General features: G+C 33.2%; 4 protein-coding genes and 1 non-coding gene across 5 annotated transcripts; 3 read left to right on the top strand and 2 right to left on the bottom strand.

Moving 5' to 3' along the window:
- The first annotated feature begins 900 nt into the window (after nucleotides 1–900).
- LOC130826769 (UDP-glycosyltransferase 87A1-like) lies at nucleotides 901–6,037 on the top strand. The gene is made up of 2 exons (XM_057692344.1): nucleotides 901–1,492; nucleotides 4,827–6,037. The coding sequence occupies exons 1-2, from the start codon at nucleotides 982–984 to the stop codon at nucleotides 5,708–5,710; spliced, it is 1,395 nt and encodes a 464-aa protein (XP_057548327.1). The 5' UTR covers nucleotides 901–981; the 3' UTR covers nucleotides 5,711–6,037.
- Nucleotides 6,038–6,180: 143 nt separating this feature from the next.
- Nucleotides 6,181–12,628, bottom strand: LOC130826770 (probable protein phosphatase 2C 1). Its single transcript, XM_057692345.1, has 11 exons — nucleotides 12,368–12,628; nucleotides 11,326–11,377; nucleotides 11,164–11,243; nucleotides 9,266–9,347; nucleotides 8,937–9,007; nucleotides 8,774–8,853; nucleotides 8,573–8,670; nucleotides 7,323–7,446; nucleotides 7,139–7,221; nucleotides 6,984–7,032; nucleotides 6,181–6,512 (listed from the first exon to the last, which is right to left on the bottom strand). The coding sequence occupies exons 1-11, from the start codon at nucleotides 12,502–12,504 to the stop codon at nucleotides 6,433–6,435; spliced, it is 936 nt and encodes a 311-aa protein (XP_057548328.1). The 5' UTR covers nucleotides 12,505–12,628; the 3' UTR covers nucleotides 6,181–6,432.
- Nucleotides 12,629–12,697: 69 nt separating this feature from the next.
- Nucleotides 12,698–12,768, top strand: TRNAG-GCC (transfer RNA glycine (anticodon GCC)). Its single transcript has one exon. It is a non-coding gene; the product is annotated as a tRNA-Gly (tRNA).
- A 1,262-nt stretch (nucleotides 12,769–14,030) lies between these two features.
- LOC130827328 (chlorophyll a-b binding protein, chloroplastic) lies at nucleotides 14,031–15,133 on the top strand. The gene has a single exon (XM_057693007.1). The coding sequence runs from the start codon at nucleotides 14,209–14,211 to the stop codon at nucleotides 15,010–15,012; it is 804 nt and encodes a 267-aa protein (XP_057548990.1). The 5' UTR covers nucleotides 14,031–14,208; the 3' UTR covers nucleotides 15,013–15,133.
- A 3,019-nt stretch (nucleotides 15,134–18,152) lies between these two features.
- Nucleotides 18,153–24,610, bottom strand: LOC130827270 (uncharacterized). The gene is made up of 10 exons (XM_057692939.1): nucleotides 24,233–24,610; nucleotides 23,421–23,506; nucleotides 23,248–23,314; nucleotides 21,232–21,374; nucleotides 19,455–19,503; nucleotides 19,226–19,363; nucleotides 19,059–19,139; nucleotides 18,785–18,961; nucleotides 18,562–18,648; nucleotides 18,153–18,479 (listed from the first exon to the last, which is right to left on the bottom strand). Exons 1-10 carry the CDS (start codon nucleotides 24,563–24,565, stop codon nucleotides 18,417–18,419), a joined length of 1,224 nt encoding a protein of 407 aa, XP_057548922.1. The 5' UTR covers nucleotides 24,566–24,610; the 3' UTR covers nucleotides 18,153–18,416.
- Between the last annotated feature and the right edge of the window lie 245 nt (nucleotides 24,611–24,855).

Below are 24,855 nucleotides of genomic sequence, written 5' to 3'. Positions count from 1 at the left end.
TTGAATTTTTATATAAGCTATTAATTTTATATTCAGTAATATTCATTTTGAACTCATAATGTAAAATACCCTGTGTCTTAAATTACAAATCTAAACATAGAATTTTTAGCTTTTTTTATGTTATTATTTTACAAATATATAGTTGACAATTTTTACTTGTCTTTACGTTATTATTATACTAATTACTTTCTCCGTTCTGAAATACTTGCTACGATTCAATTATGCACATTATTTATTGTCCAGCTTATATATATTATATAATGCGATTAATCTGTAAGTAAAGATATAGTCAAGTGGGATCTTGTTTGACTCGTCTAATTGCATATTTTCATAATATTAACTTTTTATAATTTTTAGATGTATATAATTCAACAAATAAATAAACAAAATAACACATTAAATTATGTAAAAACTTAAATTTAAGAAGCTTACTGAACCGAGTAGGTAATATATAGAAGAGAATTTGAACTTGTTTTTAGGTTATTATTTACCAGTGAACTTATATATATAATCCCAACAACACTTTTTTGAACTTAAGCACCAAGAATTAACGACTATTTTCTCGATTTGAAAATACTTGTAAGATTTGTCTTTTTATGCAGTCCCATGCACTATTTTAATCATTAATATCTCTAGTTATATATAATAAAAAATTATAAAAATTTGATATTAATAATCTTTACATTAAAAAATATTAAACAAGATTTCACTTGACTATATTTTAACTTAATGCTATTTTTAGAATGTCCCAAGTAATGGGAACCGAGGGAGCAAGTACATCCTAAATTTGTTTCTTCTTGGAAAATGCAATTTATATGACTTTTCACAAAGTTTATCTAAATCTGATAAACAGTATATTCTGTCTAAGAGTTATAAATACAAGGTATATGTACACAAATCACAGTGTATAATCTCTCAAAACATACTTTTTCAATTCTTCCAAGTCTTTACCTTAGTCTCTCTAAACAATCTTTTCCCATAATGGAGCAAAATCAGAAAACATCATCGTTGAAGAAACGACACCGTTTAGTAGCTATGCCATACCCAGGAAGAGGGCACATAAACCCGATGCTGAATCTCTGTAAACTCATCCTCTCTAAATCTGATAATTTCTCCATCACATTCGTTGTCACAGAAGAGTGGCTCGGCTTCCTCAGCGCGGAGGCTCAGGAGAAGCCGCTGCCAGAAAACTTGAGCTTAGCTGCAGTCCCTCAAGTGATCCCTTCTGAGAAAGGTCGAGCGGCAAATATAATGGAGTTTGTACAAGCCTTACTCACTAAGCTTCAACACCCATTTGAGCGGCTCCTTGATCGGCTTGAGTCTAAGCCGATAGCCATTATTTATGACGTTTTTTTGAGCTGGATGGTGGGTGTTGGAAATGAAAGGAATATAGCATTAGCGTCGCTTGTTACTGTTTCTGCTTCCTTTTTTACCGTTCTTTCTCACTTTGACTTGTTGGTTCAACATGGTCATGTTCCTCTTCATGTCTCAGGTAATAATTATTTTACTCTTTTATCTTTTTTTTATTTCTAACACACTCTATTACGCTTATTAACAATATTTACCGTTCAAAGTTATTTTATATATGATGTGCTTACGGCTAATGTATAACGAAGAATATGGTCAAGTCACATATGGTTCTTGTTTGAATTGTCTAATCACATACTTTTAATATATACATTAACTTTTTATAATTTTTAGATATGTATAGTTTAATATATAAATTAGCACAATAACACTTTGAATTGCGTAAAAGTCACATAAAACAAGTATAGTGAAATGAAGGAAGTATATATTTGGAAAATAGTTATGGCTAAAAGTTTTCTAATTTATATTTATCCCTCTTGCTTTATCTAATTTTGATAACCATATATGAAACATTAACTAGATAGGTTCCAAAGCCAAGCACGGTTTATAAATTGTTTGAATATAAAATTAGTAATTTTATATGTGTAATTAAGTTATTATATGACTCTTAACTTCTTAAGTATATTGAACTATAAATTGATTTGTTTTAAAAACCGTAAAAGTATTACTATTAAATTGAGATTCATATTACTAATATATTACTATATAAAACATAATCATATAATTATACGCTAAATAATACTCCCTCCTATGTATCCAATGTGTTCCATTTGATTTTTCATCATTTTTAAGGTGGTCAAATGACACCACATGTGAAAAAAGTATAGTGTTTTTAAAAATTTTTAGGGGTAAAATGAAGTTAGTAAGTGTAAAGGTGTGAAAAAGCTGAATTTATTAAAGGTAAATTAGTAAACATAACATACATAAAATAGAAATGAGACATTAAGGGTGATTTGACCAAATAAGAAAATAAGACACTTAGGACGAATAGGTGGGACTATAGTTTATAAGTAATTAAATAAAATAATAGAAAATTTTTACACATACAAAATAATATAAAAATAATTTAAAATTTCAATGTCTTCGTAAAACCTTAAAATATATTTTAAGCCTAACGAACATATTTTTTTTACTATAATAATTAATATATAATTTAATTTAAGTATTTATATATTATAAACTTGTCAAACATAGGTGATAAAATTATCATTTGAAATTTATTTCACCGATATCTTATCTTAATTATTAATTATTATTTACTTAAATAATTAATGTGTAATCTATTTAGTTTGTGCAGTTTTTTAATATAGCCATGTAAGTAATATACAAGATTATCTATGAAGAACTTAAAAAATTATTTTCTTTTCTTAATCTATTACAAATTTATTTTAATGAAAATTAATAATTTACATATATAATTAATATGTTATTCGATAATTATCCATTGTAATTAAAAGATATTACATATTTTAGATGATTGTATATGCCAAAAACTTAGTAGTAAATAAGGTAAATTTTTAAAATCTTTTGTAATTAATCAATTAAACAAATCTAATCAGAAAGATATTACATAATATGCTAAAAAATATTTTTCTAATAAGAAAACGAAAAGAGCGAGAAAATTTTTATCATAAAGTCGATATGTGTCCTAATCGTCTCTTCATTAGAACATTGTATCATTTTTAACATACTTACCAAATTAATGATATTGATTAACATTTTAGTCACATTATTTTATAGATTTTACAATATTATTCAAAAATTTACATTGGTCTATAACTTTAGGAACAATATTATTCTACAGCTATTAAACAAATTTGAAAATTAATTTTGCTGTATTAGAATATTACTTTTTTTATTTTGGAAATAATATAGGAACCATATTGGAAAATAATAAAGTTGTCTAAATCTTATTCAACACCTTCAATAAATTCTAGTATTTTAGGAAATGATTTTCAATAAATAATCAACTACCACGTCAGCATAATTGAGCGGAAAAATATTGAATGAGATTCTGACATATGTCAGTCTCGTTTCTTCATTAGTAATCTTTATAAATAGATTATAGATTTATAAGGTTTGGGTATGATTGCCGGAAATCTAATTTTAATAACCATCTATAAAACATCAATTTATAAGGTTTGGGTTATGGTTGTCGGAAAATCATATTTGTAATTACTTGCTTTGTTTCTTAAAGTTGATTATTCACAAATAATGTTTATATGAGAATTAAGAAAAATAGAATTACAATCGGTTTCCTGAGAAGCCATCTCTATGAAAGGCGTCTCTCAGGCCCAGTCCGTTAAAGTTTAATGTCTATTTACTGTATTCTTAATGCCTATTTACATCACCCTTAAAGCCTACTTATAATATACTTACATTATCCTTAATTGCCTTCTTACAGTATCCTTAATGAATGACTATTGACATCATCTTCAATGCCTACTTACTGTATTCATAATACCTACTTACATTATCTTAATGTTTACTTACAATATCGTTAATGTCCACCGAGTAAGAGCGTGCAGTACTTATAATATCGTAAATGTCTACTTACATTATTCTTAAAGCTCACCGAGTACTTACAGTACATCTTCCTCTCTAGGCCGATACAATTATAGATGGTCTCACAAAGAGATCGTCTCTCAAATGAATTTGTGTTTTTAAATGGTGAATATATTATTTTATTAGGTAATAAATTTAATTGAGAAAAAAAGGGGTAGACATAAAAAATATTAAAATAAAGTTGATGGAAAAATCTTTGGAATCACACCCATTAACAAAAATGTTTAAATAATGTTAGTGGGAAACATGTGGAGACCATAAGCAATTTAGAATGTTAAAATGAAGTTAGTGGAAAATATGTGGGTCAATAAACATTAATAAAATATTAAAATTAGGATAAATAAGGTTAATTATATTCAAAAAAATTTATATAAATACCAAAATTATTTAGATAAACAACAAATAAAACCACAACTCAAAATAAAAAATATAAATTAAGTAACGGAGGGAGTATAAAACTGCATATGTCTACTTGTGATTGTACATCAAATTATTAATGTGGTTCAAATAATTATTAATCTAGGATTAGGCAAAATCAAAAAATTTTAAGTCAAACATCTTTTATGATGTTTGGTTATCGGTATAATTAGTGGTAATAGAAATGATTTATAGTATATATTTTCATGGTATGTATCATGTCATTCTTAAGGGCTAAGGTAATGAAAGTTTGATCACAAATAAATTTTTGTTCATCACAATTTTATATTAACACTTAATGAATACAAGTATTCAAGTGATAATGTAATGAAATGAATTTTATGCAGAAAATGAGATTGTTGAAGGAGAAAAAGCATAACCATTAAATTTAAAAAGAGATATTTCTACTAAAATAATACCGGTTTTCCATTAGCTACCATTCTTTTAACAATTAATTAATCTTTTGTTCTTACTAGAGAAGGAAACATACAAGCTAAATAGACAAGATGAGCCTTTAGATTACATTCCAGGAATCCCATCAACAACTTTTGCTGATTTGCCACCATCATTCCAAAAAGATGGGAGAAAGTTGTTAAACCAAATGGTAGATATGGTTTCATCTACAAACAATGCGCAGTACATTTTAATCACATCAATCCATGAATTTGATAAGCAACCAATACATAGTCTAAAAACAAAATTTCATGTTCCATTCTACCAAATTGGTCCAATGATTCCCTACTTTTCTTATCAAAATCATAAAACCCACAATTATTTTCATTGGTTGGATTCTCAACCAAAAGGCTCAGTATTGTACATTTCACAAGGAAGTTATTTATCATTATCAAATGATCAAATACAAGAGATTATATTAGGGATTCAAGATAGTAATGTTCCATTTTTGTGGGTGACTCGAGGTGAAATCGAAAATTTAGGTGAGGTTGATAATGCTAAAGGGTTATTTGTCCCTTGGTGTGATCAATTAAGGGTTTTATGTCATCCTTCGATTGGAGGGTTTTGGACGCATTGTGGATGGAACTCGAGTTCTGAAGGATTTTACGCTGGTGTTCCTATGCTTACTTGCCCTATTGCTTGGGATCAATTTCTTCATAGTAGAATGATAGTTGATGGTTTGAAGATTGGATGGAATGTGCTCAAAAATGATGCTCATGTGATTACAAGACAGGAGATAGCAGAAATTGTGAGTAAATTTATGGATCCTGAATGTTATGAGAGAAAAGAGATGGTTAAAAGAGCAAAAGAGGTAAGAGATATGTTTAGACAAGCTATGGATAATGGAGGCTCAGCTACTTTAGATTTTGATGCTTTTATCAATGATGTTATGCCAAAACATGATTAGTAATACTAGACAAGAGTAGAGATCGTTGAACTTTTTTTTTACTACTTGCTCCGTTCTGAAATACTTGCTACATTACGGTTATTGTCATTATTCATTGTTCAAGCTTATTTATATTACGACTAATGTGTAAGAATCGAAAAAAATATAGTCAAATAAGATCTTGTTTGAATCGTCTAATCATACTTAAATACGACTAGACCTGTAGTAAAACTGACTTGGACTAGAACTATATTAACTCAACCCAATATAAACCCAAACAATATTTGATCCGATCCAAAACCGAATTTGACTCAGTATGGTATTTTCCCGATATAGACACACACTTGATTTAACTCGTAATCGAATCGACATGAATCAAATTGTTAGATTACCCGTCAAACTCAAACCTAACTAAATCCAAACCCGATAAACCTAGACATAAAACTCAACCTAGTAACCGACTTTACAGACCTAGGGAACGAATGAGTAAATCGATAAAAAAAACTTGTATGCACAAATGAAATTGAATTAGTGTGTTGACAAATATAAGTATATGATCTAATGATTTAACTCTGTATGCGTGAACATCTTACTTGTTCTTTTGTCCTAAAAAATCAAACCAAAACAATAAAATTCTGAAAATTGAGGAATTCTTGGATGGAGTTGAAAAATTATCAAATTTGCCAATATGGCCACACTTGCTTCACCAGAAAAACAACCAAGCCTTAGGATAACATGTGAATCTAATAAACCCATTCTGAGGTTGTTTCTGCAAGCTTTACAACTTCACCAACAACCACTGTAATATCATCCAGTTTCCCCCCTGATTAATCACAAAAATCAGCTAAATTAACAAAATCACACCTAAAATGCGTGTTAGAGTATATATCATATCCTAAAACTCAACCATCAGCTTAAGCTTTTGATTGAGTTGGTTCCTTGACATGATATCAGAAGCCAACGTGACAAGAGGCCACGGGTTCCAATCTCAACCATCCCTCTAACCCAAAGGGCTCTCGTTTGAAGGGGCGTGTTAGAGTATATAAAATATCCTGCGGCCTCAACCATCAGTTTAAGCTTTTAGTTGAGTTGATTCCTTAACATAGTATCAGAAGCTAACATGACAAGAGGTCACAGGTTCAAATCTCAACCCCCTCTCTAGCCCGAAAGGCTCTCGTGTGAGGGGGCGTGTTAGAATATATAATAAATTTCAACCATCAGCTTAAACTTTTGGTTGAGTTGGCTTCTTAACAAAGAGTAACTACTAAACTATGAGCAAAAAAATGATCAATGCCTGTTAAGTTCATCCCAAGAATCTTCTTCCAAGAAGGCGGTTCAATACCCTACAACGCGGATTGTTTCTGAATGAGTTAATCAAGTGCAATGCGCACAATTGAATAATAAACGAAAAAATATGATAAACATTTCACTAAATCAAATGGAATTTACCTTAGTCCGAGCTTCTGATGAATATGGAGAATCGAAATTGGAGTCAATCGAGTGATCTCTAGCCAGCCTAGCTAATGCCTTGGCTACCATAAAAAAAGGACTTTTAAGTTAGAGCGTATTGCAGCTTAACTGATTTCAGAGACTTTAGATTTACGGGATTTTGAACGCAGGGAGGATTATTTACCGGCTTCTGTAACATCGCTGTTGCTGACTACAGTTGATGCGATTTCCTGATCGAAAACATTATCAAAAAGTCCATCTGAACCCATCACTACAATATCACCTTCCTTCAATTTTACACTGCTAACCTGCATATTGTTTGACAACTGAAAGACGTAAACTGCCACTACTTTTAATGTATTTAGCATGTTAGACTGCAGATTGATCCAAATTCTATAAGCATATACCCCTCCCATGGATGAATTGGCCCCTCTCAGAGCATATCCTGCATGCAAACATGTCCTGAATTATCTAGGGCGTGTTCGCTAGGACTACTAACAATTCATCTCTACTAAACTGATTCGTAATTCATTCATTAGTGAAATGTGAACTTCTTTGTAGTTGGAGAGAACGGACCCTTGGTGAGGAACAGCATAAAATTCCCATTTGTAACTCAAGAAAAAACAAACTAAGAATGGATCTACTCCATCTCTTAACTGTATTTTCTTTTCCGGGAAGGCCGGAAGATCCCAAGTTTTTTGTTATTCCTAGTCTTTCAGACAAAATAAATCGATGGTATATTACTAGCCATTGGTGGCATTAATCTAAATACCATACAAAAAGGCTCGGAATACACATGTTAATTGATATTTTGAAGCATACTTATGTGGCAATATGAAAGACTTGACAAGCTCAATATAAGATTTTCAGATACTTATAAATTTTCACTGGAAGGCAAGGATGATAGGTAGAGATTTTGGTTGAGATACATAACGCGTATCAGAGATGAAATTGAACTTTATATCAACCATCAACTTAAGCTTGTGATTGAGTTGGTTCCTTAACATGATGTTAGAACCAGTGTGAAAATATGTCACGGGTTCGAATCTCAATCACTCCTCATTTAAGAATATTCAATGCCAAGTATAAGGAGAGCTTATGTTGCATTCACACTTTTAGTCCAAAGGCTCTCGTGTGAGGGGGCGTATGTTGGGATGGTTTATCCCACATCGACAAATTAAAGATAGTGCGCACGCTTTATAAGCTATTGGAGACCTTTTTCCTATTGCCATATGGTTTTAGGATGGTATATACTCCTTTGCTTGTGAAGTGTGTGCACCTCGTGTTTTTCCCGATAATTAATGACATACCTTTGCTAATATACATGTAACGTTTCTTTTTGAGAACGGATGACCAAAGTTGCGGTTCAGATTAGGTGAACAGAACAAGTAGTTATAAATACTTTGGAAAAGAGATCCTTGGATAAGCACTTACCATGGCATCTAGGTATGTTTGACCAGAAGATTGTGAGCTCAATTGATAAGGACAGTCAAAATAATGTTCTTGAGGGCATGTTGAAAACATTACTTGACCTGCAGAGTCACTAAATCACTAAGCTCAGATAGTCATACAAGTGACACAAAACTGGATCATGAATAGTGTGGTCGAAGATTTCGATTCAGTTCACACATCCACCTTTGCGAATAACACGTAGTCCACAATCTCCAACATTTGCAATATTAAGAATCCCATTTGTTTCCATCATAGCAATAATTCTGTATGTTAAGTGTAGGAGATCAGAGTAAGAAAACTGAATCACATTGATAACAGTAATCAGTTTTCATATACATAAACCTACACTGTTGCTGAACCAACTGAAGAGGTAGCCGCATGTGCCTTCCGTAACAAAGCCTGTGGATCGTTATTCACCTGTCGTTTATCAATAAAAGCTCGTGATCAATTGCCTTAGCTAAGAGATTAAAACTACGGAAGAAAACAGATCAGATCAGATTAGTTCAGTTCAATTCAGCATGTTACTTAACCTTTATTCTCACATTTCACTATAAATTCACTTTATTTAAGTTCTTAATTATCCTTTAGAACAAGAACTAACTTCTTTGGTGTTTTTCAATTCCGCATTTGTATATATGGCATCATACAGATACAAATATGCGCGCGGTTAAGTACCTCTTCGTCCTCTACCATGGATGAAGCATTAGCCATAAATTCCTTCGAAAACAATGCCGGATCAACATCCAGTTCAGCCCACCTACATGTTCACCACAGTTTAATAATAACAGTTTAATAATGAAAAATCATAATGTGGAATTCGGTTTGGGTTTAGTCTAGTGAATACTGAATTTGTATTACTTTATCAATGAGAGGAACACCTTTATTTATACACGATTAAGATTAAAAATAAGTAAACAAAATATTAACCTAAATCTAAATAGTAGAAAACAAAATAACCTTAATATCCTAAATATTAAAAAAATCTTTAACTTCTAAAACATAATATTCTGAAATAATATCTTTATTTTATTTTACTTCTTATTTTCCTAAACTCCCGTTCAAGTTAGGTCTCGGGATCACTGAAACCTAACTTGCACAATATTATTCAATGCTTTTGATCCAATTGTCTTTAACAGAAAATCTGCTAGTTAATCTTTTGATTTTACTGAGGACATTTTGATGATCTCTTCGGCGAATTTGTCATAATTGACTTTCAATTTTTTGACTTTAGATAAAAGGTATAAAATGGATTGGGTTGGTTTAATTTTTATTTTGGGTCAACAATTTGGATTTTGGGTTTTTGGATTAATTGGGATTCAAAGATAAAACTGGATTGATTTTGTTTAAAGGGTAGATAGGTAGAAGATTCGCGAGTTAGTGGATCGCAGGTTTGTAATCTGGGTAGTTTTAGATTAGGCAAGGGTAACAAATGAGTAGCCTCCATATAAAACTCATTTTTAGGAAATATACTCTTAATTTCCATATTTAGTCTTTCTTTCTCTACTAATTTTTGAGATCCTGAATTTGTAGGTTCAGGGATTTGGTTATCCTTGCTTACTTCTACCTTTAGAGAACCTTTCTCGGGGCGTTTTTCGGGTTGGGGTTTGGGTGTTTTCGCTTCTAGTTAGTTTGTCCCTTCTTCTTTTGGAATTTGATTTTTGTCTATCTCTTTACTCCCCCTTTCACCATTGACTTGTGTATTCATTTTTTCTATATTACTCCCCCTCACGACCTCACGCTGGATGGCGACATTCATGAGAGGGAGCGGAATTGGTCCGTATAGAGTATGAATCTAAGTCCATAATTCATGGGCAGTAGTAGTGAATGAAATAACGAGATTGATGATGTCAGAGTTAATACATGCAAGAATCCATGACATAACCCTGCTATCATATTTTTTCCATTGTGGAGTTATGATCGTCGAGGGAATGACGGTGATATGACTGAGCATCCCCCAATCGCCAAGTTCAATTTCCATTTCTTTACACCACTTGGTATAATTTTTTCCATTAAAATTTTCGGATACCTTTGGGTTTTTTTATTAATTTTTGGGTTTATATCGATTTTTTGGTTTCTTTGTTGGAAAAGGAGGATAATTTGCTCAACCTCTGCCAATGAAAACATCACGTTTCCATCTGATTTTTTTTGATTGGTTTTGTTTGATTGGTTTTGTTTTGATTTGTTTTTTTTTTTTTTGTTTGGATCAATTTTGGTCTATTATGATCAAGGATAAAATACCGATAGAGTTTTTCCGTCTAGAAAAACCTTACAGCCGCTGATACCATATAGAAAATCATAACGCGGAATTCAGTTTGGGTTTAGTCTGGTGAATACTGGATTTATATTACTTTATTAGTGAGAGGAACACCTCTATTTATACATGACTAAGACTAAAAATAAGGAAACAAAATATTAACCTAAATCTAAATAATAGGAAACAAAATAACCTTAATATCCTAAATATTAAAAAAGATCTTAACTTTCTAAAACATAATATTTTGAAATAATATTTTTATTTTATTTTACTTCCTATTTTCCAACGCAAAGTATAGTAAGTAGGAGTTATACCATACCCAGATACTCCATCAGCAACAGCTATTGTTCCACCACCATAGCTGCTTATGAAGAAGGCATCTTCGCCTCCCCTTTCAATCTTTATTGCAGAAATGCAAGAGTAGAATTAAGCCCATCAATAGTTATTATGCTACACATAATCAGCAGAGAACTGACTTTACCTTGTTTGGATGGGGTATATTATGTGTTCCAACACAAAGTGACAACTCTGACCTACAATTTTAAAACCATTAGAGAATTGCAAAGAAAGATTGTACTTCAATTGGATATCACAACCAATAGTTGGAAAATTCAGTAACACAACTCATGAGTCATAACTGTCATGAAACCAATTTAACCAAAAGTTTAATCGATGGTTGAGGCACAAGCATATGTTATATACTCTAATACGCCCCCTCACACGAGAGCCTTTGGGCTAGAAGTGTGTATGAGGCACAGACCCTCCTTATAGCTGGCGCTAAATATTCCACTTTAAATGAGGGATGGTTGAGATTCGAACCCGTATCTCTTGTCACACTGACTTTTGATACCACATCATAGAACCAACTTATCCAAAACTTACGCTGATGGTTGAGGCCTCGTAATATGTTATATAGTCTAACAATAACCATATTCAACTAACTAGTCATTGCCTTGGCTAAAAAGTTCAGATCTTTTTCTTGTGTGAAGTCTCTTGTCTTAAATTGAGTTGGACTTATTGTAAATGCCAGCAAATAATCGGAAAAATACAAAATGCATACTCTTCATAAGCCAAGGAGATACCATCCTAAAACCATATTGCAATCGAAGGAAGGGATTCAGTGACTTATGAAGTATGAACACCATCTTTAATTAATCTATTTGTGATAAACCATCCCAACACTCTATATTTCCCATTTAGCAAGCAACTAATGCAATCATAAGTACACAATTGCTGCCAACTTCTAGTATGTGAAATTGCATACGAGTTTTTGCTAGTAACTATCAGTTTGGTTGATGTATTAAACGATAATAATGAGAATGATTTATGATTTGAGTAATCTGACTCTTAAAACCTAGTCTAGGTGAGAGCATATATATAGGAGCCATTAATGGAATAAAAGGGTATCCTAACAAACAGAAAGAATTAAATTATTTTTATGAATCATATACTACATGCTTGCAAAATGCAATTGATATTAAGAGATTAAAAGTATGAAAGGAAATGGATAGTATACTGATTACCTGATGGCATTAGAGAGTAGAGATGAAGAAGCAGAAACAGGAAGCAGAGTAATCTTCTTTGTTAATGATAGATTTGTGGGTAATAGAAAAGAACTCACTGAAGATCTCAACACACTATTATTGCTACTAACCTCCATTTTTATGTTCCTTTATCTTCAACTAACTCACTGAGTCACTGTATTCTTTTTCCTTTCTATCAATTTATCAATCCTTTTTTTGTTCGCTTGTTCTTGTGGACTCATTTCATTTGGGAAAGTGAGGCTCAGTATTCTACCAAGTTAGATAGGCTTACTAGATTATATTTTAATGGTGTGTAAACTTTAAGAAGAGGCACCAGTGGTCTAGTGGTAGAATAGTACCCTGCCACGGTACAGACCCGGGTTCGATTCCCGGCTGGTGCAAAAACCTTTTGGTTTTTTAACGTTTTTATGGATTGCAACAGTAACTTGTCTGTTTTGCTGTTTTTATTGGCGTCATTGCTGCAGTAACTTGTCCGAAGTTGTAGTTTATTTACATGATTTTTAATGAATTGCAGTAAACTAATCACATGTGAATTGTCTCGAAGACTATACATTGATCTATAAACTTGAGAAGTAGTTAGTTTCTAATACAACCAATTTGTTCTAATAGTCAATTTTTTTTAGACTATATTTTCTCCTTTTCATTTAGGTTGTTGGGCCTATTTTTTTATATTCTTTCAGCAATTCACCATCATGTTTCATGCATGTCTACTTACATTCGATAGTCTCTCATTTTTACTTAATGCGAAAACTCTCAAAAGATCGACTTATTATGAGGCGGATACTAATAGGCTGGTCCAAACTCAAAAATTAAAAAAAATGATTTTGACATTAAAGATATCAATTCTGACATTAAATGGATAAATTAAAATAAAAAAAATCAATTTTAACCTAAAAGTAATTAATTGTAACATTTAAGTGATTAATTTTTATCTACAAGTTTATAATCTTAAATGGATCAATTATAATCTTTTTTAAGTTTTCATTTTTGACGTTAAAGAGATTAATTCAGACCCTAAAATTATCAATTATATATAGATTCATTAATTAGAAGATTAGTTATAACTTTTAAAAGAAATCAGTTTTGACCTTAAAGATATCAATTATTAATCGCGTATCGTAAAAAATTACTCCCACCGTTGCTTTTGAAATGTCTCATTTGCTTTTTGCACGTTTGCAAATGCACTAATTCAATAATATCTTTAATTGTGCTTATAAAAAATAGATACTAATACACCTTATGTTAGGATAAATCAAACAATATCTCATTTAACAATGTATTTTTATGTATAGATTAAGAATAAATTACAAATTGAGAATGATTGATAAATACTACTCTAAAAGCAAATGAGACATTTGAAAAGAAATATAAAAAGTATAATTTAGTCGATTAGACTATTAGTCTCACAATAAAGCGGTCTCTCGCAAGAACCCTGCTTACTTGATGACCCAACTTCAACTGCCATAGTCCTATGGGCCCGACTCGTTAGTTCTATCACGTGAACACCCATCTTGATGAGATTACAGTAGATGATTGCAAATTTGCAATATCCAAAACCTCCACATGTCATCTTGTAATTCATCAACAGCCATAAACTTTACAATAAAAAATCTACCAAACTGATGGTCTAAACATTGCCAAGTAAGACAGCACCAAAATCCTCTCAAACAAATAAGAAATCAGATATAGATATCCTCCTAAACTCATAGATAAGAAGATACTTCCTGTACTCTTTATAAAACAACCCCAAACGTGTTTACTTCCCTTCATCCCTACAACCAAACATCAATCCCCACTACATTTTCTCATACTCTTTAACAATGGCTTCCTCCACCATGGCTCTCTCCTCTCCTTCCTTAGCCGGTAAGGCCGTAAAGCTGGGCCCCACCGCCTCTGAAATCCTGGGTGAAGGAAGGATCACCATGAGGAAAACTGCAGGAAAGCCCAAACAAGTTTCATCGGGTAGCCCATGGTACGGCCCGGACCGTGTTAAGTACTTAGGCCCATTCTCCGGTGAGCCACCAAGCTACCTTACAGGTGAGTTCCCCGGTGACTATGGTTGGGACACTGCTGGACTGTCAGCTGACCCTGAAACCTTTGCTAAGAACCGTGAGCTGGAAGTGATCCATTGCAGATGGGCTATGCTGGGTGCTTTGGGCTGTGTTTTCCCGGAATTGTTGGCCCGAAACGGTGTTAAGTTCGGTGAAGCCGTTTGGTTCAAGGCAGGATCACAAATCTTTAGTGAAGGTGGGCTTGATTACTTGGGTAACCCAAGCTTGATCCATGCCCAAAGTATCCTTGCAATATGGGCTTGTCAAGTAATCTTGATGGGTGCAGTGGAAGGTTACCGTATTGCTGGTGGCCCACTTGGGGAGGTGGTTGACCCACTATACCCAGGTGGTAGCTTTGACCCGTTGGGCTTAGCTGATGACCCGGATGCTTTTGCTGAGTTGAAAGTGAAGGAGATTAAGAATGGTAGGTTGGCTATGTTCTCCATGTTTGGATTTTTTGTTCAAGCTATTGTTACAGGAAAGGGTCCATTGGAGAACCTTGCTGACCATCTTGCTGACCCGGTTAACAACAATGCTTGGGCCTATGCTACCAACTTTGTACCCGGAAAGTGATCAAATGGTTAATAGGAATTTAGGATGGAGAAAAATGGTTATGTTAGTGTATTGGATTTGTTGTGGTTCATTGTACATGTGTTTGCTCCAATTCAATACAAGACTTGATTTTGTGTGCTAATTATGTGCATATTCCAATTGTTGTTAGCTTGGTGTTCAATAATTTTTTTATCCTTTCTTCATTTTGAGTGCTTTCCTTGTTAGCTTATTTTTAGGTAATGATTTCATATCGTCTAGCACAATTGAAAATTAAGTATCTTCAAGACTTCAATGCTAGCTAATCAGTGGCGAAACTTGAACAAAATTTTAGAGGGGACGGAGCTAACAAAAAATTAAATGAAATTAAAATATAGTGAATTAATACAGCAAAAAATAATAACATAAATTTTAAAGCGAAGTAAAGCTCGATATTCAATTTAGCACTTTAAAATTGTCTATAATATCATTGACGCTATATAATATCTTAGCTATTTGTCTCTAAATGTATAGTACTAAACTATTAGCAAAAAAATTCTCACCCACTTTGTTACGAAGTCTTGTCTTTACTATCTTTATAATTAATTGTTTTGTATGAGTTTTCACCGATTCAATTATTCACTTATTCAAACTAATTATTAAATAAAGATAAGAAAATTCAATTAAAAATACAAAACAAAGCTTTATCCTTCAATTGTGGATGGTAAGCTTAATTTTTTATTTTGTTGATTTCTCTCCATCACTTTCTTCTTTTTTCATTTTTTGCAGTTGTTAAATGATAATTTCATATTCATAATTTGATAATGCACTATTACTTATAAGATTTTTTTTTAATTATTCTCTTCCTTTAATTATATTGCTTTTATTTGTTGGGCTAAAATTATAAAAAAATATAAAATGACAATTGTATATTAAAAAAAAATTGTCGAAAATCTCGAAGGTGGGAAGTCCCTACCCGCGCCAACTAAGGTCCGCCTATGTAGCTAATCTGAATTACGGTGGTACTTAACTTAGGTAAATACCTTGAAAGGAATGAATAAAAAGGGATCCCTTGCCCTACTCACATTAATGATATCTAATTAGTCCTCTCAATCACAAGCCTAAAAAATATATCAACAAAATACAATAGGAGTAACTTATATATTCATGGGCTTAACATCCTTAAGTTGGAGCATGCAAATAACAAATGTCTAACTTATGTAATAGTTAAGAAAATTGTCATTGAGCAAGAGGTTTGGTAAAATTATTGACAAGTTGAGTTGAAACATGAGAAGGAGCGAGAATACCCTTAGTAATAGCGTCTTGCACAAAATGACCTCAATATGTTTAGTATGCTCATGAAATACAGGGTTTTTAGTAATAAGGAGGGATAGGTTGAGAATGACAAACACCCAAATCAAGTAATAAAGCACGCAACCACTTCACCTTAGTTGTAATAGTAGCCATGGAACGATATTCAACCTCGGCAGAAGAATGAGACACTCTGTGTTGTTTCTTAGTCTTCCGCAATACGGAAGAATAACCAACAAACACAAACCAACCAGAAAGAGTCCAACAAGTTAAAGGATTACTAGCTTAATCAAAGTTACACCAGCCAGTTAATAGTAAATCAGGAAAGGATCATAAAAGATTACCTTTGCTCAGGGTGCTTTTAAATATTAGCAAACAACACGTAAGGCCGCATGCCAATGATCAAGGTGTGGGGTGGTAGATAATATAGGAACAACACAAAGCAAATATAAAGTAATTTAGCGACAATGCATTTTTGTCCCTTATTTTGTCACAAAAGGCATTTGGCGACAAGATAGATGACAAAAAGCTTTATCGCTAAAACAAAAAGTTTGTCGCTTATTTGTCACCAGCTTTGCGACAAAACATTAATAGTGTACATAAGCAAGATCAGGATGAGTTAAGGATAAGTAAAGTAATTTTCAATACTTAGCAGGATCATAAAACATCTCACACGAAGTTAAACCCAATTTATGATTTTGTTCAATAGGAAAAGCCACTAGACGAACTGTTAACTTCAATAATAAGAAAGAATTTTAGAGCACCAAGATTTTTCATGTGGAATCAGTAAAAAAAATATGACTACACAAATAAAAAAGTGACAATGAATATCAATACTCCATTGTTAAATATCATTAGTTGTTAATTATTTATTAAGTTTTTCTATGTTTTAATCTTTCAATTCATGTGGACTCATTTCATTTGGAAAATTAAGGCCTAATATTCTGCCAAGTCAAATATATATTGAATAAGTTATTAATATTGTACATATTTTAACAACAAGCACCAGTGGTCTAGTGGTAGAATAGTACCCTACCACTATACATACTTGGGTTCGGTTCCTGACTGGTGCATTTTTTTTATGGTCGTCAGATTTACTTTATAATTCCATACATTACCTCTTTAAATTCATCCTCTATTTCTCTAGCTTCTTGATCATGTTCCATTTTCTCTCCCTTTTACTCAAACTTCACACTATTTTTTACTTCAAGAATAAATACAGCATCCAATTATAAAATCGATACTATTTCAAGTCAGTTAATTCAAATTTAGATTACTAAATGTCGATCTAATTTTTACAACTATAATAACTTTAACTTTCTCGTAAATGATCAATTTTTGTTTCAATTGTTTTGATATAAATCTTGCAAATGAAGTTTTTATCATGATTAACAAATTAATAGATGACGGTGGAGACAGTGATTCAGACACAAATTCCAAAGAAACCTCATATCACTACTAACCTATATCTTCAAATGATCGGAACCGAAGAAACTGATGAAAATAATTTGAAGTTTGAACAATATTAACGGATTTCGTCTTCACAATATGATGCAAATGGTTATGATTATTGTTGAGAATGAAGTAAAGATCGTCGAACTTGAATGTGATAAAGAGGAGAGAGAAAATGACGATGAAGAAATGATGAGAAAAGCTGAAATGGATAGTGCGATAAGGAGAACGTTTGATGAAGATGAAAGCAAGGGAAATGCCCCATTATCATCAGAGAATGCAATGAGGAAGTGTCCTTAGCCTGGATCAGCCCCTGATTGGCTTCGTCGAGTGCCAGAGGACAGTTAGCCGCAGCATTCTGCTGCTTGAGTTGTGCAGAATTTAGTCTGCCGATAACATATTGAAGTTGGGATTGAGTAGTTCGAGTCTGAATTCTCATGTTACATTGAATGAATATCGAAAATGGTTTATTACATAAGTTTCAATAAAATCGAGTTCGTTATGATACAATCACACCTTGACAAAATTACGATTCACTTTCGGATAGATTTTAAAAATAGTATACTAGATTGGTACGAACTACAAAGTATTTATGCTAATTCTGGACAAAACAAGTAATAAATTAAAATCAATTTCCAAAAAAAATACTAAATTAAAGTTGGTACAAAGTAATTTATGTTGTTTTTTTAGGCATTGATGTTTTCAATCTCGGCAGCTTTGCTAATTCTCTTCATGATACCCGCAATGACCTGAAAAAATGAAGCACGAAACGTGGAGTAAGACGGCTTTACACGATTACAAGGGATTCATATAGCCTAATCGGTTGCATACCTTCCCGGGTCCTAACTCGTAGCTCTTCTTCAAGCCTTTATCCATGAGGGTCTTCAACGTTGTTTCCCATTGAACAGGAGACGTCACCTATCACATATGTAGTTGATTAGTCACGTGCGGTTTGGGGGGATGACAGGAAATCGAGAGAAAAAGGAAAAGGAAGGGAGTGGAACGAAATCATTAACTACCGACGCCTGAAGGTTGAAAGATGAGACTAGTTTACCTGTCGTGCCAATATCTTTTTAATTGTATCAGGATCTGCATGTGGTTGTGCATCAACATTCGATATGACAGGTATTCTAGGTCTCCTGATCTCGGTCGAAGCCAATGCAGCTTCTAATCTTGAGACAGCAGGTTCCATGAATCGGGTGTGGAAAGCACCAGCAACTGCTAATCGCACCTGAACAACGATTCATAATAATCGGCTTGTTTTTTAGAAGTTCATTCGATAAGTAGACAATACAAAATTGTCGATTGTCAATTTTCAGTTGTCATACCGTCATCCGAGCCTTGAAAGATTTTGCCTTGGCTTCTACCACCTCAATTCCTTTTACACCTCCAGATACGGCATAGTTTCCCTGTCCAAGTAATAATAATTTTTATCAAATTCTATTCTAAGGAATTTATTCGGTAAGCACAAAACATGGGCCGTATAAATGCGTACAGGGCAAAGAAAATTTGCTATCTGAACTCTTTCTTCTTCTGGAACTTCTTCATTTGCGGCATCACACAAACTTTGAACCTTCTCGGCATCCAGGCCAATGACACTAACCATTGCACTTTTTGCAGCATCAGAGGCCGCCTATAAACAAAAATACAGAAGAATACACTCCTTCATTCATTCTTACTGTAAAATAGAGCATGTAAATAAAGATTAATACTGAATGATGTACCTGCATTGCTTCACCCCTTAGCTTAACCAGCTTCAGCCCATCCTCAAAGCTAGGTAAAATGCAAATGAAAAGTGAGTACAATACTTAACTGAGAGCCAACTGTAAAATATTTCACAAAAAAAATACTTTCAGCACAGAGAAGAGTGTTTCTAACAACTAGAGGTGTTTATTTAGGTCATCGGGTTGATTTTGGGTTAGGGGTTTCGGGTCGGTTTGAAAACGGATTTTGTGGCCCTATTGTTTTTTGAATAATTGTAAATCATTTTTGAAGTCAGGTCAAATTGGGTTCGGTTACAAGGTTGGGCAAATTTTAGGTCATCAAGCCTGTTTTGAACACCTCTACTAACAACACACAAAACATTCTAAGAAACACACCTTTTCCACCCTTTATGTTATTTCCACATAACTGATCATACCGCATGATGGCATACGAAACATTTTACCCATGTTTCTAAAAAAATGCATTTAGTCTGAAAGAAACAAGAAAAACAAAGCATGAAGGTCCCGAGATATACAAAGCTGTAACTTCCAAAGGAGTAAATACGGTCAAGAAAGAATTTTCATATGATAAACTGCTATTAGAATTGCAGACAATGAAATGAAGTTCAAAACTAGTCATAGAAACACCGCTTTGAGAAAAGGGGATATGACCTCAAGACATTAATCACCTTGATTGGATTCTTGAATTCATTGATTTAACCCTTAGGTCTATACATGGTGCAGATATTAATGATAAAATCCCATAGGTCATCATGTCAAAACAACATTTCTGAGCAATTAACATGTCATCGGTCATCCAAATAAAATGTCATCTAATTCACAAAAAATGTCATCCAAGCAATTAACAAAGTTGTAATGAATGAACATTGTAACAACTACAGCCATCTAAGTTTCGAGATGCAGAGTGCTATCCCAAGAATCGTTTAAATGATTTGTGTAACAATCCACCTCCTTTACTACACAGCTAACTCTAACCACTTCCACATTTAACAGACTAAGCCTACATTATCACCCTAGATATTTATTTTAGTTTAGCTTTTGGATATTTCCCAACACGACATTCTGGTGTGGCAATTCTTCTCTGGATCTTCCTTTCTATCTTCCATGCTGATATGCAGCTTAATGGAATTTTTTTGCATTAAGCATTACAGCTAAATAGTAGTTTCTGGATGAAGCATACAACATTTACAAATCTATTAAGGCTAGCTCAAGTTGTTAACCAAAACCAGACCCATGCTGGAAACGGTCTACTTTACAGAAGCTCGAATTCAATGCCAACTTTGTAAGACTTGATAGAACTCAATAGTTCATTATTGCAAAGCAAATTTAGAAATAATGACTTCAGTCATAACCTAAGAGGGTGACATTAGAGCTATTAAGAGTCCTTGTCAAAAAGACAAGTCTCGGACCCAGTGTTACATAATTCGCTTTTCGAATTTGCTTTTGCTCGAAATGGCCAAAACAATAGCCCAAAATCGACCATAATCCGCTTTTTGCGATTCGCGCGAGAAGATTATCATGTCACACTGCTCGCACCCCAGACAAGAAAAGGCCCTTTGATACCTTTCACGACATTTGAAAGTACTCCTACATTCTTTTCTCTCAGCAGGAAATACGCTTGAGCATTTTAAACAATATACCTCACATTCTGATATCAATTAGAACTTAAGAGTAAGGACTTAAGAAAAGGGAGGGAAAGGAGATGGGAGGTGATAAAAGAAAGCAAAGATGGTAAAAACTAAAACGAATCTGCTCTCGTGATAAGTACTTGACGAACCTGAAAGCTCCGGCAAAAGCAAGAGCAGTGTATTCTCCCAAACTTAAACCGCATGTCACATCCACAGAATCAATTATTTGTTGGCCTCCCTCACGAGCACGCAATATTTCAACCGCAGCTAAACTTGTAACATAAATAGCTGGCTGTATAGATGACACCATGATGAATCATATCAACTTGGAAAGAGTGATCCTACTATAAATTATTGCAAGAGCTAGATGGATAAAAACAGATCATCTAATTCTTTTTTTAAGTTATAAGAATGATAACCAACAGAGGAATTGAAGTTGCTCATTACTATTGCATAACTAGCATCCTCAAGATACCACGGAGAGAAACAAACACAAATGCGATGGATTAAAGATCATATTACCTCCAAATCAACTTATGTATCCCATTTAGTTCTGCACACTTGTCAATACACCAATTTAAAATGAATGAATTATACACGATTCCACTTGACTATGTGTTAATTTATAGCTTAAGAATAAAATACAAATAGATTGATGAATAGTAAGTGGCAAATAAATGGGACCCTATGCTGAATTTGGGGGAGTATTAATAACTAGGCAATAAGATCCTGAAGTAAGATAACATAGTAGGATTATCAAGAGGTCCTCAGAATAACTCAGCTCTTATGTGAACATTAATAATTGAACAACACAATGACGGTGTTTAGCAATTATTCCATACGAAATCATGTTGGATATTTAGAGTATAATAAGTAATAAGTTATATACCATATACTATGAAAATAGTGGGACATATAAGTGTTGCAACTTAAGCCCAAAGGGAAAAAACAAAGCAAAGGAAAAATGTAAACAGCAAAAAAGTCATGACTCATTGCCTATAGGCAGCGACTCGTCGCTTTTCCCTAAAAGCAAAATGCATAGACAATACAAAAAGACGACTCGTCGCCAAGAACCGAAGACTCGTCAAGGACTCGTTGCCACAAACAAACTACTCGTCGTTTTTCTTTAAAAAGTGATATTTGAGTTCAGAATACAAGTGACGAGTCGTCGCTCAGAAGCAACAACTCGCTGCTTTCCTCTAATGCTCAATGGATGCATTTTTCTTTTTTTTTTGGTTGGTTATTATGGTTTTGTGATGTTATATTCTTTCATTAAATCTAATCATAGGATCAGTTAATAATTGAAGGGATGTTTTTAAAGCATGCAACACTATTATAATTAGTGAAAGTTGCAATTGGATAAGGCGATTGCTCATAATATCAATTTTATGATTTTATGTTCTTCCTCGCTTAGTTTCCTCTCCTTTTCTCTCTACATGCAAATGGATATAGAATCTTGCAAATTGCATTATCATATTTCTAATTTACATCTTATTAACCCTCTTGTTCCTTCACATTGCTATGATATATATTGCTTATATTTTAGTGCAAATCGTTATATCTCAATAGCGTATTCTCGAAGTTAAACACAAGAACCGTTGTGGGCGAAACAACGCTATAAGGAAAACATAAAATTTGCCTCGGTTTGGTATCGAGTTTTTTAAGACTTCTTAGTCTAAATGATCTTCGGTATTATATTGGATTTGTAAGATTAAGTGTAGGTTATATTTTCACAAGTTTTTGTTGTAATAGGTTGTTCTTTCTTGTAACATCTTCATTTGGTTGGTGTTTGATCTCTCTTCAAGTGTATAAAACATATACAACAAATCACACTCCTTTTTCAGTTGTAATATTAATTTGTAGTTAGAAAATAAGAGAAAACACACATGAATAGAAGAATTAAGTGAATGAGATGAATGAACTACAAAGAGAATAAGTTTTTGAATGAGATTAAAATAAGTGTAATGAGACCATTGTCAAAAAAAGGAAAGGGGGCAAAGTGAGAAAAATTTAAATAGAAATAATGCAATTTGATAAGGACACAGGGAGTACAGCCATACTATCTGCTCATAGATAAACAACATGAACCAACAAATGCAGGAAAGAGCTCCTGTTTCGGAGGAAACAAGCACACAAAACACAAGATATGAATGTGATATAGGTACCTGACTTAAGACAGTTGAATCAAGCTTTTCCTTAGGCCCATTGGTGCAAATCTCCAGAAGATCATAACTACACATGTTCAGGCCAGAATAATTCAAACCAAGCATATTACAGAAACTTTCATCTTGATTTCAATCAAATTTGGGAATATAAAAGGTATCAGAATTGATCATACCCAAGAATATCATTAGCTTTCTTATACAAGAAAGCAGCTGCAGGGACATTTTGAGCCTCTGCACCCATTCCCACTGCTTGAGCTCCCTGAAAACAGTGTTAACCCCAATAATTAACATAAACCCATTATATATTCTGGCAATTCAACATTTTAAAAACTAGAAATTTGAAAATACAATGCATTATTAATCCATATGGAGCAATAATATGGAACAAAAATAATCTGAAATTCTAATACTAATCCATATGGAGCAATAATAACATTGCATTACTTCAATGCCACAAGATTATGCAACCCTAACAACATCATTACCTCAATATCATTAGTTGCACACTTAGGTAGGGTTTTGAGAGGTCGGATCAGAGGGGTTCGAAACAAACTTGATGACCCGATATTTACCCAACCTTGGAACCGAACCCGCCTTAATCCCACTTCAAAATGAATCTAAAATAATGTAAAAATCAATGTGGACACAAAACCCGATTTTGAACCGACCCAAACATTTGACCCGAAATTGACCCGATAACCCGAATAAACATCTATAGGTAGGATGTACAGAATCTTATTCGAGAGGCCACAAACAAAGAGTTATAAAGATCATTGATATAAATTGACCCTTGATTGCAAAAATCAATAGAAACTTTCACATTGATTTCATGCTAATTCCATTGAGGAACAACAAAATCAAAAATCATTCAATTATCCAATGTAGAACAACAGTCTTAATTCCCTTCTCAAATTCAATCAACTAGTATATCATATATCCATTATTGAGGATCCAAAAATAAATTATAAAAACGTGAAATTGTTACCTGCCCAGGAAAGAGAAATGCAGAAGAAGGTTTGTAATCAGAGAATAAACCATCATTAACAGCCGTTTGAGAAGGAGATCCAGCAGAAACACTCCTAGAGAATCTAGCTTTATCCAAATTCCGAGGACTAAAATGCAAAATGTCATTCTTAAACCCAACAAAGCTTGAATAATTGTGGATTGTTTGAGAGCAATTTAATGGGGTTTTCTTTAAAGAGACAGAAGGAAGAACAATTGAGGTAGACATTGTAGAGAGAGTGTGAGTGAAGGAGGAGAGAGAGTGCGTGTGGTAGTTCAACTTCAGCCTGGGGAAGAGACAGAATTGAGTATGCATTTAGGGTGTGTTTGTTTGGATTTATTGATTGCTACATCAATAAGCTGCGGAGTTACCAAAGATGAATTCATGATTATCGGGGTAATCTAGTTTTAGACATTTTAAACATTCCTGCTAATCTGATCTGAAACCGACTCGAAATTAGCGGGTTTGGGTTTAGATTTTTGACCCAATTAATTAAATGGGTCAACCCGACCTGATCTGTTTATTAAATGGGTTAGGTTCAGGTTGAATAATTAAACCCGAAAAAAACATGTTTAACCCAATTATTAAATGGGTCAATCAGGTCA

This window comes from Amaranthus tricolor, chromosome 11 (genome assembly GCF_026212465.1).
Source record: "Amaranthus tricolor cultivar Red isolate AtriRed21 chromosome 11, ASM2621246v1, whole genome shotgun sequence".
In the NCBI taxonomy this organism is placed as follows: domain Eukaryota; kingdom Viridiplantae; phylum Streptophyta; class Magnoliopsida; order Caryophyllales; family Amaranthaceae; genus Amaranthus; species Amaranthus tricolor.
The sequence above is the reverse complement of the archived record's forward strand: the minus strand, read 5'-3'. Positions and strand labels throughout refer to the sequence as shown.

Excerpts from the sequence above, each read along its gene's own strand:
- LOC130826770 (XM_057692345.1), bottom strand. The coding sequence starts at position 12,504 with ATGGAGGTTAGTAGCAATAATAGTGTGTTGAGATCTTCAGTGAGTTCT. Across the intron at positions 9,008-9,265 it reads CCATGGTAGAGGACGAAGAG|GTGAATAACGATCCACAGGC; the intron begins GTACTTAACCGC and ends GATAAACGACAG. Across the intron at positions 7,222-7,322 it reads CAGCGATGTTACAGAAGCCG|CCAAGGCATTAGCTAGGCTG; the intron begins GTAAATAATCCT and ends TTTTTATGGTAG.
- LOC130827328 (XM_057693007.1), top strand. The coding sequence starts at position 14,209 with ATGGCTTCCTCCACCATGGCTCTCTCCTCTCCTTCCTTAGCCGGTAAG.
- LOC130826769 (XM_057692344.1), top strand. The coding sequence starts at position 982 with ATGGAGCAAAATCAGAAAACATCATCGTTGAAGAAACGACACCGTTTA. Across the intron at positions 1,493-4,826 it reads TGTTCCTCTTCATGTCTCAG|AGAAGGAAACATACAAGCTA; the intron begins GTAATAATTATT and ends TGTTCTTACTAG.
- LOC130827270 (XM_057692939.1), bottom strand. The coding sequence starts at position 24,565 with ATGCATACTCAATTCTGTCTCTTCCCCAGGCTGAAGTTGAACTACCAC. Across the intron at positions 21,375-23,247 it reads ATTCAACTGTCTTAAGTCAG|CCAGCTATTTATGTTACAAG; the intron begins GTACCTATATCA and ends TCATCTATACAG. Across the intron at positions 19,140-19,225 it reads TAGCAAATTTTCTTTGCCCT|GGAAACTATGCCGTATCTGG; the intron begins GTACGCATTTAT and ends TTACTTGGACAG.